The 14,765-nt window shown below is 32.0% G+C and overlaps 2 protein-coding genes across 3 annotated transcripts in view; one reads left to right on the plus strand and one right to left on the minus strand.

Moving 5' to 3' along the window:
• Window positions 1–958: 958 nt before the first annotated feature.
• LOC129907337 (protein SDA1 homolog) lies at window positions 959–6,554 on the plus strand. The gene is made up of 4 exons (XM_055983486.1): window positions 959–1,301; window positions 1,365–1,646; window positions 1,707–1,868; window positions 4,905–6,554. Exons 1-4 carry the CDS (start codon window positions 1,110–1,112, stop codon window positions 6,471–6,473), a joined length of 2,205 nt encoding a protein of 734 aa, XP_055839461.1. The 5' UTR covers window positions 959–1,109; the 3' UTR covers window positions 6,474–6,554.
• Window positions 6,555–8,018: 1,464 nt separating this feature from the next.
• Window positions 8,019–14,765, minus strand: part of LOC129907356 (proteasome inhibitor PI31 subunit) — a 313,952-nt gene continuing 307,205 nt past the window's right edge. The window contains exons 1-6 of one of the 2 annotated variants that reach the window (XM_055983515.1): window positions 12,768–12,797; window positions 12,551–12,704; window positions 12,332–12,484; window positions 8,601–8,738; window positions 8,407–8,537; window positions 8,019–8,335 (exon numbers count right to left, since the gene is read on the minus strand). In XM_055983515.1, coding sequence (XP_055839490.1) covers window positions 8,116–8,335; window positions 8,407–8,537; window positions 8,601–8,738; window positions 12,332–12,484; window positions 12,551–12,694 — 786 coding nt within the window. In that variant the 5' untranslated portion in view covers window positions 12,695–12,704; window positions 12,768–12,797 and the 3' untranslated portion in view covers window positions 8,019–8,115. Of the gene's footprint in view, window positions 8,336–8,406; window positions 8,538–8,600; window positions 8,739–12,331; window positions 12,485–12,550; window positions 12,706–12,767; window positions 12,798–14,765 lie in introns of those variants that run through there. The other variant, XM_055983514.1, reaches the window with a different exon arrangement.

A 14,765-nucleotide genomic window follows, 5' to 3' on the forward strand; every position in this document is an offset into this window, starting at 1 on the left:
GTGAATTCTTAAACAAAAAATAAAAATAGTAGCTGTAAATGGTTTTTAAAATCAAGGTGCCAATCACATAAGTGGCAACAATAGGGCAGTTTACCCTAAGTAATTTCATCAAGTTTTTTTTTTTTTCTTTCAAATTAAAATAATTTTTTTTTTGTTTTTGATTTGATTCCGAGTTGTATTTGCTTCGTTTTCACTTTTCAAGTATTTTATTAAAGAGTCCACCTTAATTTTGTTTGAATTTTTTTCAATTTGACTGAATAATGCTTCGAATATTATTTGTCCGCGCAAAATTAAGTGGAGACTTTTTCTTTAAAGCGGCTCCAAATATTTAAATTTTGCGCGTGAACTGCGTACTGCTTGGAAAAATATTCAAGACAAAATTTGTCCCGAGAAAAAATTTGTATGAGAAATAAAATTTTTCCTGATCTGCGTACTAGGCTTAAAAAGAAATCAACAATTCTTTGCCGCCGGGTACAAAGGGGTTAAGTCATAAAATTGCACTTTTCCGATTTTGATGAAATAAGAATAAGCTCTTCTTTCTCTTTTATTTTGTATCAAAAACATAAATTTAGAGATACTCCTTTCTATAAAAATAAAATAAGACGATCAATGCTCAAAAATTCACCGTTTCAGCTTCAATCGCATTTTCTGGCAAACTATCATTTATGACTTAACCCCTTTGTACCCGGCGCCAAAGAATTTCTAATGGTGTTTTCGTTTGGTAAAAAAATCAATTTAGTTTTTGATCTAAATCTGTCAAAAAACTGTTGTTGCGACTACTCAATTGTAGTTGAACAGATCAAAAATTGTTTTTTTTTTGACAGATTTAGATCAAAAAATAAATTGAATCTCTAAAAAAAATTCATTACAAACAGTTCAGTGTCGATCTTTAAAAATATAATCAAACATACCCACAAACAAAAAAAAAAATACAAACACAAAATTCCAGTTTTCCACTGGAAGCAAACTGTCACCCAACCTCAACGTGCTTCATGCTATTTTTTAACCCTCAAAAAAACAAGTTGTGAAAATCAAAAATAGTGCGACTTGGAAAACATTTTTTTGTTTTCATATTTAAAACCCAAAAAACATTGCGATAATTCGCAAAAATGGTACGCCACAATAATCAGCTGCCAGATAATCTGCCACAGTTGCAGAATCTAATAAAACGTGATCCAGAATCGTACAAGGAAGAATTCTCTCAGCAATATCGTCATTTCTTGAGTAGTTTGGAAGTTTTCGAATTAAATCCTAGCAATGAAAATAAAAGTCTTGATGAATTGGTTATGTTTATTGCGCAGGTAAAAACATTCTTTATTAGTTTTTAAAATTTGTAAATATTTGATGTATTCCTTTTTTCAAAGGTCGCACAATGCTATCCCGATGTGTGCCTCCAATTTCCTCAACATTTGGTCGATTTGTTGAAAAATCATGCCACAACTTTAGACCCACAAATGCGTAATTGCTTTGTCAAAGCTTTGATTCTGCTGAGGAATAAAAATCTTATCCCAGCATTGGATTTACTCGAACTCTTCTTTCAATTGCTTCGTTGTCCCGACAAGAATCTGAGGACATTCCTTCAGAATCACATCATCACTGATATTAAGAACATGAATGCCAAACACAAGGACATGAAGTTAAATTCGGTAAGGAATCCTTTCTCGTATTAATAGGTTCTTTTGGAGCTAACAGACCTCTTCTTACAGACCCTTCAAAACTTCATGTATTCAATGTTGAAAGACACCAATCCCAGAGCCGCCAAAATGTCTGTGGACATTATGATCGAGTTGTATAAGAAAAACGTTTGGAACGATCCCAAAACAGTCAACGTCATTGCAACAGTTGGATGCTTTTCAAAGATCACAAAGGTTTGTAGTCGAAAAGAATACTTTTTAGTTAATTATAAATCCTCCTTCATATTTTTTAAAAAATCTCAATCTTTAAAAAAGGTAATCGCAATCACGATCTACCTAAAAATAAAAGGGTATATCTGTACTTAACTTAGAAAAGTTTTTACACAAATACTTTCTAAGAGACTCGTTACTTGGTCAGAACAAAACAATATTATAATTTGCTTTCAGTAGTAGTAGACACGAATTTTGAACAAATTATGCAGACTTTTACTTTTTCCAATAGCAAATTACTATTTGCAAACGGCAACTCTTTATGCAAGAAAAGATTCTTTATTATATTCCTTTATGGCTAGAAATTAAATGCAGGGAGTATAAATAATCTAAAAGCATTTTTAAAGCATAAGCTTTCCAACTACAAAAGAATTTCACATGAATGTGATGGAAAAACAAGCCCACAAAAAACAAGATGAATCTTATAGTGACGATGACAATATCCCCTCATGTTTGCTAAGATAAATTAACATTTATAAAAGCTTCGTTACACAATCGGCCCTAGCGAGGTATCCGTCGTCGGAGCGGAAAATTCTCCGATTTGATACAAATCTTGCTTCAGGCTGTGCTTCCGACAGTTAAAAACTGTCCGAATCATTTCAAATCGGACAAATTTCCGCTCCGACGGATACCTCGTTGAAGCCGAATATTCGTTTTTAAAATTACTTTAGTGAAAATGCATCTATTCTTTACTTTTACAACCACAAATCGCAGGTAACATGAGTTACCAAAATTATGTAACGAGTTACCTAAATATTTAAAAAACTTTCCTCGAATTATTGAACAAATGTTTGGTTTTGTCACTAATTTTAAAAGCTTGTAATTTTTTACCTATGGAATATTCATTAAAAACAAATTAAGATTCTCAATTTCACAGAAAAACTTTGTACTGTCGAACTCTTAAAACTTGTTTCCGATTATTGTAATGTGAGTTACCAACAGACTTTTATTTTTTCTTAGCATATGCTAAAAATAAAGAAAAATGTTTTACCATATTGAATCAATTATTTTCAAAACATGATAAGTCCATGATTTCAAATTTTTTAGGAGAAGAAAAAAACGTTCTATTTTCTTTTGTTAAGTGTAGCAAAATGTATAAAAAATATATTTAGTAGAACTTTTACCTAGCTACAGAATATCGTTTGGTATTTACTTTTTGGACCGATAGTTCAAAAGATAAAAAACAAAAACGATTTTAGACTTATCACACTTTGAAAATAAACGAATTTGAAATTAGTTTTAAAATTAATATACAATTTTTTTCAAAGCCCCAGTCTATCAAACACTTGCATTTGGGAATAGAATATAATGTTTCGAATAGTTATTTTACTTGAAAGACGCTTTCAACTTACGATTTTGAGTCAGTAGTCAACTTCTTTATGTGTAGTCAATTACTCATAAAAAAGTTGTTGTTTATTTTCAAAAGATGATAAGTCCGGGACTTTTATCATGTTTTGACAATACAACATTTTTTCGCTTAGCTGTAAAATCGAATATAGACTGAGTAGATGCTTCATATTTTGAAGGCAGGTGTGTTTATCCCCCAAGAACATATTCAGTTAAAAAAAAGAATTTTGAAAAAAAGTGGACTTATCATGTTTTGAAAATAAACGATTCAATTATGAAAGTAATAGTTATGCTACATTAATGGACATTATTTTCGTATCAATTTATATTAAAATTGAAAGCAAAAAATCCAATTATGTATTAAATTTTTTTGTGAATGTAACATGAGTTACCATGGAATTGCCCAACAGATCAAATTTTCGTCTTAAAAACAATAGGGTATGTTTATACACATTCTTTGTTGATCTTAAGGCAGCTTTCGAGCCAATTAATAATCAAGAGCTTTGTTGTATAAATTTAGAGCTATCGGACTGGCAGCAAAGTTTATGACAAACTTCTAGACAGTATAACTGCAGCTGTACATGACGGTGATATCTTAACACATGTAAAACTTTCAAATGGGAAACAGGGCTTCCCCAAGGTTGCGTTTTAATTCCATTAATGTTTTCACTACACATTAACGATGTTGAAAATCATGAAGATATTTAGGTCAAAGTACTGCTGTATGCCGACGACTTTGCTTTTTTGCCTATTTACATTTTTCCAAACTATAAAAAAGGCTGTAAAAGCGGAATTTCTAAATATCGTCCGATATCTAAGCTCTATTCTATTCCTAAACTCTTTGAAAGTATCGTCTATGACACGTTATTACAATCGACTTCAGTAAAGCTTTTGATAATATCACCCACCAAATAATGGGGGCTACCGTGAGTAAAAATTTCCCTGGGAATGAAAATAACCACGAACATTTTCCAATTTAGCTGTCAAATTCATAGGATTTTTTTTTCCTGTAAAAAATTTCCGAAGGAGTCACGATCCATCAAAAAATCCCGAAGGAAAAAAATATTCCGAGTGAAACAAAATTCCCCTGGAGTTCACGATTCGTTCGACAATAAATGCTACAAAGCTTAGTCCTCTGAAAGCCAAAATAAAAATATTAATTGGCATTCAAAGAGTTAAAAGCGCTAAGTTTCCCAACATCATTTATTAAATGGTTAAAATCATACTTAGAGAACCGAATATATAACGTTGTTTTTAGATGTACCATGTCCAAACCCATCTTTGCAATTTCAGGTGTTCCTCAGGGCCTCTTTTATTAGTTATAGCCATTAATAATGAAGTAAGAAGTTCTGGAGAATAGAGTCATTGATCTGTATATTTATTTATTTCAAAAGTCCCTTTAGTTCCTGAAAAAAGCTTCTCAAAGTTCAAAATAGTGCACAAATTTCAAATGGGCTTGACCCATTATTATACTGAACGCTTCATATGTCCTAAATGTTACGCATTAAATGCAATGAATGAATGAATGAATTTTTTCTGAGTCCGTGTGATAACAGTTATTTTGTTTAAGCTTATCTAAAAGCCCTAAAATCTTTTCAATGCAGTTTTAGAAAAATAAAGAAACAATAATAATTATAATAAATTCTTCTCCAGGTTCAAGTTGCCTCACTGAAATTCTTCCTTGGACATGACGAGGAAGACAAAGACCCCGATGAATCTGGAAGTGAGGACGAAGTTGATTTGAAAAGTGCCCTGATGTCGAATCGTGTCAACAAAAAGACCAAAAAACGTAAGAAGCAGTTGGAGGCAGTCAAGAAACAGGTGGTAAAAGCATCAAAGAAAAAGAAGAATGCTGAACCGTTCAACTTTTCTGGCATTCATTATATTCACAATCCACAAGGATTAGCCGAGGGACTGTTCAAACAATTGCAATCTGGAAATGAACGTTTCGAAGTGAAATTGATGCATCTTGATGTGATATCACGTCTCATTGGAATCCACGATCTATTCCTTTTCAGTTTCTATCCATATATCACGAGATTCATTCAGCCACATCAACGGCAAGTTACAAGAATCCTTCAATTTGCTGCTCAGGCTTCACACGAACTGGTGCCAGGTGATGTCTTGGAGCCAGTTCTCAAGACAATTGCAAATAATTTCATCACAGAGAGGAATTCCAGTGATGTAATGGCCATTGGATTGAATGCTACTCGTGAGATATGTAGCAGGTGTCCCCTGGCGATGGGAGAAGAGCTGCTACGAGATTTGGCCATGTACAAGGCCTACAAGGAGAAATCAGTGATGATGGCTGCAAGGTCACTCATTATGTTGTACCGAGAACAGTTGCCAGCAATGTTGCATAAGAAGGATCGTGGTAGACAAACGGAAGCACAGGCAGAACGAAAGATTAAGGAATACGGAGAAGTTCATGCCCATGAGAGTGTTCCTGGAGCAGAAGTGTTGTTGAAGAAATCGAAGACAATCGATTTAGGTGATTCCGATGATGATTCTGATTCGAATGATGGTCAATGGGTGGATGTTTCGGACAGCGAAGGTGGACCGGTGTCGGATGGAGATGATGACGATGAGGAAGATGAAAGTGACGAAGAGGAGGATGATGATGACGATGATGAAGAAGAAGAAGACGATTCTGGAGAAGATGAAGAAGAGTCTGATGAGGAAAGTGAAAACGAAGAAGAAGAAGAAACCACAACTTCAAAGAAATCCAATGTTCCCAAAAAATCCGCCACCAAAAAAGAACCAAAAGAAAAGAAACAAAAACTCCCCAAGGAAGTCAAACTACTCAATGAAAAAGAAGCTGCTCAAGAACTTGCATTAACAAGAATTTTCACCGATGAAGATTTCAAACGTATTGACATGGCCAATATTAAGAAAGCTGTTACAAACAGTCGCAAACGGCCACTAGAAAAAGACAAGGCTGAATTTGTTAAACTCGATAATATTGAAATGATTTACAAGAAACGAAAACACGATAAGGATTCCCGTTTGGAAACAGTTAAAGAAGGAAGAAAGGATCGTGAAAGATTCGGTTATAAAGATGGTCGCAAGAATGAGAATTGTTCGACTACGAATCGTGAGAAACGCAAGGGAAAGAACTTTATTATGATGAGGCATAAAGCTCGAGGTAAGGTCAAGAAGAGTTTCAAGGACAAACAAAAGGCACTCAGAGATCATCTACTTAAGCAAAAGAAAATGAAGTAGAATAATTGATTTCTTTTTTTTTTTAGTTTGACCTAGATTTGATAAGTTTTTGAAAATAAATGATTTTTATTTTTTAAAATAGATTTTTTTCTATTTCTTCTTTAAATTTGAAAAAATGGATGTCACTTGGTGGTTTTAAGGATTTATTATGATTTGTGAACAGCTTCTATGATCTAAATTATTTTAAGGGGAATTGAACTGTTTGTGACCTTCAAGCCTATTGTGTTAAAAATTTGAGTTATAGGAGATTTAGAGCACTATTTTTTTGTGATCGTGAATCTCCCTCGGAATCTTTTTCCCGAGAAGAAAAAATCATATTAAATAATATTTAAATTCCCCTGGAAATGATACCAATAAATTTTGAAAGAAACTTTTCATGATCATTTTCGTTCCCTTACTTGAAACAAGGGAAATATTTCCGAGAAAATTTTATTCACCATAGAATTAAAATAAAATGTTTTAAAAATGGGTTGAATCTTTCAGAAATCATTCATGAATGAAGAAAACGGTTTTATAACAGGTACCGTTAATGGTTCAAATTTTTTTTTTTTACTTTTGAAAATACATACAAAAGTTTATTTGTAAGTAATCGTTAGAGCCGTTTTTGAGAAAGGTAAGTTTTTTCATTTTCATCGCGTCTATTAATTTCGCCTCTATGGACTCTAACGGTTTGAAGAAAATCGCTTGAGTAGTAGTAGTAGACAATTAAACTAAAAGATATAATATCTCTACTTCTAAAATAAAATGCACGACTGGGTAGCACAAATTTGCTCTTAGAGTTGAAGTTGATAAAATTTGTAAGAATTTTTATATGAAAATAAACATACAAAATAAACCAATATTTTAAATCAAATTTAGCTAATAAACAATTATGCAATTTAATTTTTTTTATTTAATGATTTTTTTGAGAAAAAAAAATGATATGCCATTTGTAGCAATTTATTTAATTAATCCACACCTTAAACCAAAAATTCTAATTATTCAATGTCCCTGTTATGCCCCATTACCTGACCACCTAACCCACTGTACCTATTGCATACAAATTATGCAAAATGGCAATTGGGTTGAACCACGTTACAACCTAACTTCCAGAATGCAACTTAGTAGGTCAAATCTGAGTAATGCATTTTGGAATTTCATTAAAAAGTTCCAGGTTTGTCTCTAGAACTCAAGTAAGTACGATATTCGTTTTAGAAAATTTAATTTTTCAAAAAAAAAATCAATGTTTTTTAAATGAATTTTTTTCAAAATTTTTTTTGAATTTGTAATAAAATTAAATTAATGCTTTTGCAAGCAAAAATTCGTCGATATCATTTTTATTAATAAACTGTGGCGAATATGAGAAAATCAATACCGTCTTCATAAGGCACCTTTGAAGATAATTGCTGCGTATATTATGATGTTAAAGCTTTATTTATTATGTACCTTCCTATTTTTTTTAAGAGCCAAAGTTACTCTTTTTACCTTCATTTCGCTTCATTTAGAGAGGTTCAACATAAATTCTAATATTTTTCCTGTTTGGTAATTTAAAAAAAAAGTATTGAGTATTTCTTCTATTCAATGTTTATTCATTATAAAATTATCATCCAATTACCAATGGTATACTATACCTAAATCTCCAGAGAAAACAAAAAAGAGAGTCTTATTGATACATAAAATCACCAAATCCAGGTGGTGGAAATTCATCATGATTTGGATTAGGGCGAACTCCTGGACCTGGTCCGAATGGGTCGAATCGTGCACCGCCTCGGTGAGGGCCGAGTCGTGGCAGTACACCTAAACTTCCACCACCACCACGGCCTAGAGGATCCAAGTCGCCACTTCCAATGCCGCCTCGTGGAAATCCAAAAGGGTCACTTCCCCTAAAACAAAAAAAAAAAAAAACAAACAAAATTTATATCAACTCTCGTGAATAATACGAAAACTAATTTACATAGGCCCACGGAAACCCGGTGCATAATGAGGTCCTGTTATCCTTAACGGATCATAATCATCATCTCTTCTATCGCGTCTGGGCTCTGGGGCAGTTTGGGTTGTAACAGCTTTTGTTGAACCCGCAAAGACCTGAAGGAATTTTTTTCAGTTGAGAATCACGAAGGACATAAAAAGGAATTGTTTTGTAATTACCGGATCTATTAATTCCTTTCTGATACGATCCATAACTGCCGATGCAGTCGGCATGATTGTTTGTAAAGAACCTTTAAGAGCTTTTACCAGTTCATTTGAGTCTAGGGCAAGATTGGAAACATCTTTGCTTTCAACGTCCTAAAAAATAAATTCGCCGAGAGTGAAATAAGGTGAAACAAAGAAATAGAAAGGATATAGACTAGGGCGTTTCAAAAAAAAAATAATTTTGTTTGATTTTCTCGGAACCAGGCTTCGTTTAGAACCAGAAATAGGTCCCTGAAAATTTGAGCCCTTAAAATTAATATTATCTAAGTACTTCCGCATCGCACTTTTTTATTTCCTATAAGAAAAACACAGGACATTTTTTTTTTTACTTCTGATCTTTATAACTAATGAAGGATGAATTCCACTGCCATGGAGGTTTTCGTAGAGTATTGAACGCTCTACAAAAAGATATGAAGTGATTTTTTTATTTCATCAACTCAGTCAGAAGTTATTCGAAGTCAAAGGTAAATTTATTCTTAATTCAACCATTTTCCTTACAATTAAAAAATATATTTGCTTACAAAATCAAGTAGATCAATTAAAATATTTGCTGCAACTGCACTTGAAATTAAAGTTATAATGATACAAATTAGTTTTTTATTCTAACATTTTAAGACTAAAGAATAAAAAATATTTTTTTTTAATTTTAACTGTTGCAGGTTTTCCCAAGTTTGTATGAGTGTTTTAACAAACTTGTAAATCACTTTTTTGCTTATATTTTTTTTTTTTTTTTATTAAAATAGATTAATAAATCAATATGTTTACCACACATTTCTCAAAAAAAAAATTGGCCTCAAAGTAAAAAGTTATCATGGGCAGGAAAAAATGAACAGCCTTAAAAATTAATGTCTGAGCAAAGAGATATCAACATTTTTTAAACGCACTTACAAAGATTAAAATTTCTTCTAACAGAGAAATTATCATTAACATGAGTAAAAGTACAGTCGTCGGCATAATTATTTTGACCGATAACAATTCTCAATCTGATGGAAATAATTTTTAACTGTTAAACTTTAATTTATTATTATTTATTAAGTATGTCATAGTGAATCTCATGGTGGTCAAAGTAAGTCATATGAGTGAAATTAGTCTTTTTTTTGTATTAGAAGTGCTATTTTTTTAATGGCAAAATTATTTTGACCAATATTGCTTTTCAATTTTGGTAAGTAATACGTTTTGCTTATTTTATGCATGTATCGCACTGTTGAACATGTTTAGGCTCAGATTCATAAAAAAAATTGGAATTTATACAGGGTGTCCCACAGTCACCGCCCCAAATGAAAACCATGGATTCCTGAGGTCATTTTAAGTCGAAAAACTTAAGATGTAATTTTCTCGTTTTCGTCCCGTTTTCGAGTTACCACGGTTTTTATGATTTTTTCTCTCTTGTCCTTTAACAAACTGAGTGAATTAAAAAAAAAATAATTTTTTAATAAAAAAATAATTTAAATGAATTAAAAACTTTTTCTGAGCTATTGTGGTTAAGAAAAGAACAAATAGATAAAGCTCAGAAAAAGTTTTAATTCATTTAACCCCTTGTAACCCAACATCGTAAATTTTAAAATTAATAATGTAAATCGAAAGGGGTTTAGCTATAATAAAACACGTATATTTTAAAAAATCAATAAATTCATTATTTGCTTAGTTATTTCGAAATTTACGCAGTAAAAAAAAAAGTTTAAATAATTTATTTTTGTATATAAATGCAAAAATTCAAACAAAAAGCTATCTAATATTTATTTTTAGGCGCATTCCTAAAATCCAAAAATAAAACCCCGTTAGTTTATGCACGAAAAATATTTTTTCTGAGTTTCGTAGTTTTTACATAAATTTGCTTGTTTTCCAAAAAAGCCGAACTTTCAAAATTAACTGCCAATTAAAAACTATTGGTGCTATTTATTAGAAATATGGCGCATTATTTCGATAAAGCAATTCTTAAAGATTATGTAAGAAGCTTTAAAAGAATAAAAATATGTTTTTTACAGCTTTTGGGCGATCTTTTTCGGTTTGTTACAGAAATGTCACATGGGGCTACAAGGGGTTAAATTAATTTCTTATTTAAAAATATTTTTTTTTTAATTCACTCAGTTTGTTTATTTTTTTTTAAATTTCTTTCAGTAGCCTTTTTTATGAAATAAAACCTATTTTTTTATGAAAATAAACTGGGCTTTAATAAAAAGCACAAAAAATGAATACTCATTAACGTGTTTATTTGACTTAAATGATATGAAAGTGTAAAAAAACAACTTAAAAAACGAAGAAAATTGTGTTTGATGCAAAATTGTGGAGAAACGGTTGTCCGCAGAAAAAAAAGTTTTGAGACAAACTAAAACTGTAATAAATTCTTGATTGGTTGTAAAAAAAAAAACCTTTCGAATAAAACGTAGTTTGGCAAAGATAAGGCCAGTTAAAGGACAAGAAAGAAAAAATCATAAAAACCGTGGTAACTCGAAAACGGAACAAAAACGAGAAAATTACCTCTTAAGTTTTTCGACTTAAAATGACCTCAGGAATCCATGGTTTTCATTTGGGGCGGTGACTGTGGGACACCCTGTATTTATTGTTATAGGTCGTTTCAAATCTAAAGTCCTGACTCAGAGTTTATTTTCTCCCTTCCAATAAAATTGAGAACAAATAAACAAAAAACTCAATTTTATTGGCTCATTGCGGCAAATCAACTCAAAAATAACAACAAATCATGCTTGTTTGAATGAAAGAAATGCTAGAGAAAAAAATAAGCAAACGAAAAATCTGAGTTTGTTTATTAATGATTTCTATGGTGACGACTCCAAAATAATTGAAAAATAAAAATAAGATATTTACTGCCCAATTATACAAATGAAAAGATGTGAATAGAATTTTAAGTTATGAATTGCTATCATATAAACTGGCCATTTCTGGTCCATCTTCACCTAGTCCTATAACAATATCTTCGGCAAAGTTATCCCAACTGCCTTCAAATGATAAATAATTAAATAATTGTATGTTTTTTTGTATTGTCCGCGGATATGGAGTGATGCAAGCCCGGGAGACTTGCCTCCGCTTTCTGAGGCTAACCCAGTGAATCTCACAGACGGATCAATTAATTAAAATAGGGATATCAAGAATTGTTCTTCATTATTTTATCGTAATTTTAGAAAAAGTTCAGCTGCCTCATAAATGCTTCCTTCCAGTAAGCGAATGAGTTTTTTTTATTTTTGCTCAATTTTCCATGGGACTTTTGATTTGAAACGACCTATACAAGTGAAAATTCCCGTTGACTGTTAGAGAAATCAATGGAAAACTGATTTGTTTGCGTCGTATTATGAACTAACTAATAAACAGACAAAAGAATACGAGGACTGAGTAGAATTTAACATGAATGTGTACAAAACTAAAAATTACACAAAAAAAAAGACAAGGCGCAGTTCACTTTAAGTCCCAGATTGAACATTTTAATCGTGGAGCTGAAAATAAAATCTCTAAGAAAGAATTCTGTAAAAGAAAGCAACGATCCCAAGGAGACTTAGGGAACACAATTTTGGGACTTATTCAGCAAGGAAAGTACTGGTTAATGAAATTCGCAAAAAAAGCACGTTGGTAAGCCTCTGTCTATCTGGAACAAAGTACAAAAGAACTTTCATCGGTCCATTAAACATTTTTTTTGTTTGAAACGTCCTAATAGAGATGAAAAAAAAATAGCTTACCAGAAAGTTGATAATGAAAATGTTTTCAGATTTCGTTGCCAAAAGTATAAAGAGTTTCTTATCGAGGACGTATCTTAGCGAATACTTGTCTTCCGAATCATTCCAACCTTGTGGCAATAGCTCTGAACTTTCTTCATCTTCAGATAAGGTTTTCTGTTAAAAATATTGTTATAAATGTTTACTTTGTGATTTTAAAATAATTTCAATACTTTTACTCACATCATCACCAACTCCCAAACATCGAAATTTCGATTTAATTAAAACAAAATGCGTTAATGCAATTAGAATGTCGGCATTTTTATTAACTTGTGGTTCGATTGTTTTAAACAAAAGATCCCAACCAAATGATTCGTTGGTAGCCATTGGTTTTTATCTAAAGGAAATTATCTTTAGTTTTAAATTAAATTATTTGGATTTTATAATTTATAAATTTTACCTTATTTTTAATTTTTTTTTTTTATAAAACTTGCAAAATAACAACAAGAAAGATGAGTGAACAGAAAACAGATGATTTGTTGCAACAAAATACAAATATGGCGGAGTGACAACGATGACAGTTCTAAAAAATTCACAGTAGAGGCCAAATTTTATAGAACACCTAATTTTTGTTTTTAAGGCTGTCCCACACCAACGACGACCGATGATAAAAAAAACTGCACTAAAAGCCTTTTTTTAGAAAAAAAAATCCACACCTGAATTTTGACATTCCGTTGGCTCTCGTTAATTTAGGATATAACTACATAGCGTTTTATGGGAGTCCCCACACCAAAAATGTGTTGCCGTTGGCATTTTTTTTTCATGCAAAGAAAAATTGTAGGTAGTCTGTTTTGCCGTCCATCGTCGTTGGTTTTGTCATTAATTTGGAGAACAATGAGGTGCTGCAGTATTAAAATAATTAAAACTTCAAATGAAAACCAGAAAATTTTCGGTGGGAACGCATTTCAAGTTTTCCAAATTTTTATGACGAAAACCGCGTTTTGGAGTTGGTGGGAAAAGGCTATTAAATTAATTTCTTCTTCGATTTCAGAAAATAAAAATCGCCAAACTCGGTTTAAATATTTATTCAACTGAATCTTACTAGCTCTAAATAGAATCATCGTTCATTTGTCAGCTATTACATGAAGCCTCAAGAGGGGCGCCTCTTTTCAAAACTAATGAGTGCAAAAGAGAAAGAAGATAAAACAAAAAATTGTCCGACCGGGAGAGTCGTGGGCCAAAATTCTGAGACTCTTTTTTGACGTTTCTTTTTCCACTCTTTCTTTTTTCAACATTCCCTTTCATTTCTTTTTGCTTCTTGGTGGAATACAACAACAACAATACTTAAATCAAAAGAGAAATGTCAAATTTGAGTCCTTGACTCAAGAGGCATCGTGTAATAGTACGCGCCTCACAGAATGATTATCAAAAGAAAATTCGAAAAAAGAGTCAAGCCTCTTGAGGCTTCATGCCCAAGTAACAATTTAGCTTTCATAAGGGTCAATGCAAGCTATTTTTTGACTTGTTTAAGAAGAAGGACAAGTCTTATGCAAATCATTTTGGCGCACATTACCGAATTTCCCCAAGACCTTCCTCCACAGGCAATCTACAAGCTAATAGCTTGTGACGAACAGCGTAAAACGACCTTATGCAGGCCTTTTTACAAAACAATGAAACATTTTAGGGAAACTATAGCTTCGCTAAGGAAACTATCATTTGCATTGGATGTTATAATAAGGCCTTATGGAGGTTGTTATAAGATGTTGAATTTATGAATAAAAAAAAAGATTTTATTGATTTTTTTTTCTTTTAATTTTTTTCTACTTTGTTTTTTCTTCTTTGTTGGCCATGTCAATGCTTTTCCTGTCGTTCTGAAATTGGAAGAATTTTATTTTAATTGAAAAAGAACACATTTTTTTTTTATTTCACAAATGGCCCCGCCAGGAATCGATCCCACGTACCTCTGCATACCAAGCCAGCACCTTACCAGTAGACCATACTCGAATATTAAAGATGAGTGGCAAAAAGGGAGCTAATTGAAACCTCACATAAAAATGCAGTGTTTTTTTCTAAAGTGTTACAAACATTGCATATCTGCAGGATAAAAGCTTTGCATACTTATTGGTGAAAAACATTGCATACTTGAGAGATGAAAACATTGCATACTTCCAAGAACCTCTTGGGACAGGTCTTATGAAAGCCTTCTGTCACTTGAAAATAGAAGGCTTCTTTAAAACGGTTCAAACAGGTCTTATGAAGGTCTTCTTTAACTTATATTTACAAGGCTTCTTCTAAACACTTCTAGATGGCCTTGAGGAGACCTCATTTGTTTCCAAAATGGATGATTTGCGTAAGTAAGCCTTAAACTAAACTTATACAAACTATAGCTTGCCGAATCGAAGAAAATGGACCTTATGCAAGTAAAATTGTTACTTGGGTGTAATAGCTGACTTTGCAT

Source organism: Episyrphus balteatus, chromosome 1, assembly GCF_945859705.1.
Source record: "Episyrphus balteatus chromosome 1, idEpiBalt1.1, whole genome shotgun sequence".
NCBI lineage: Eukaryota > Metazoa > Arthropoda > Insecta > Diptera > Syrphidae > Episyrphus > Episyrphus balteatus.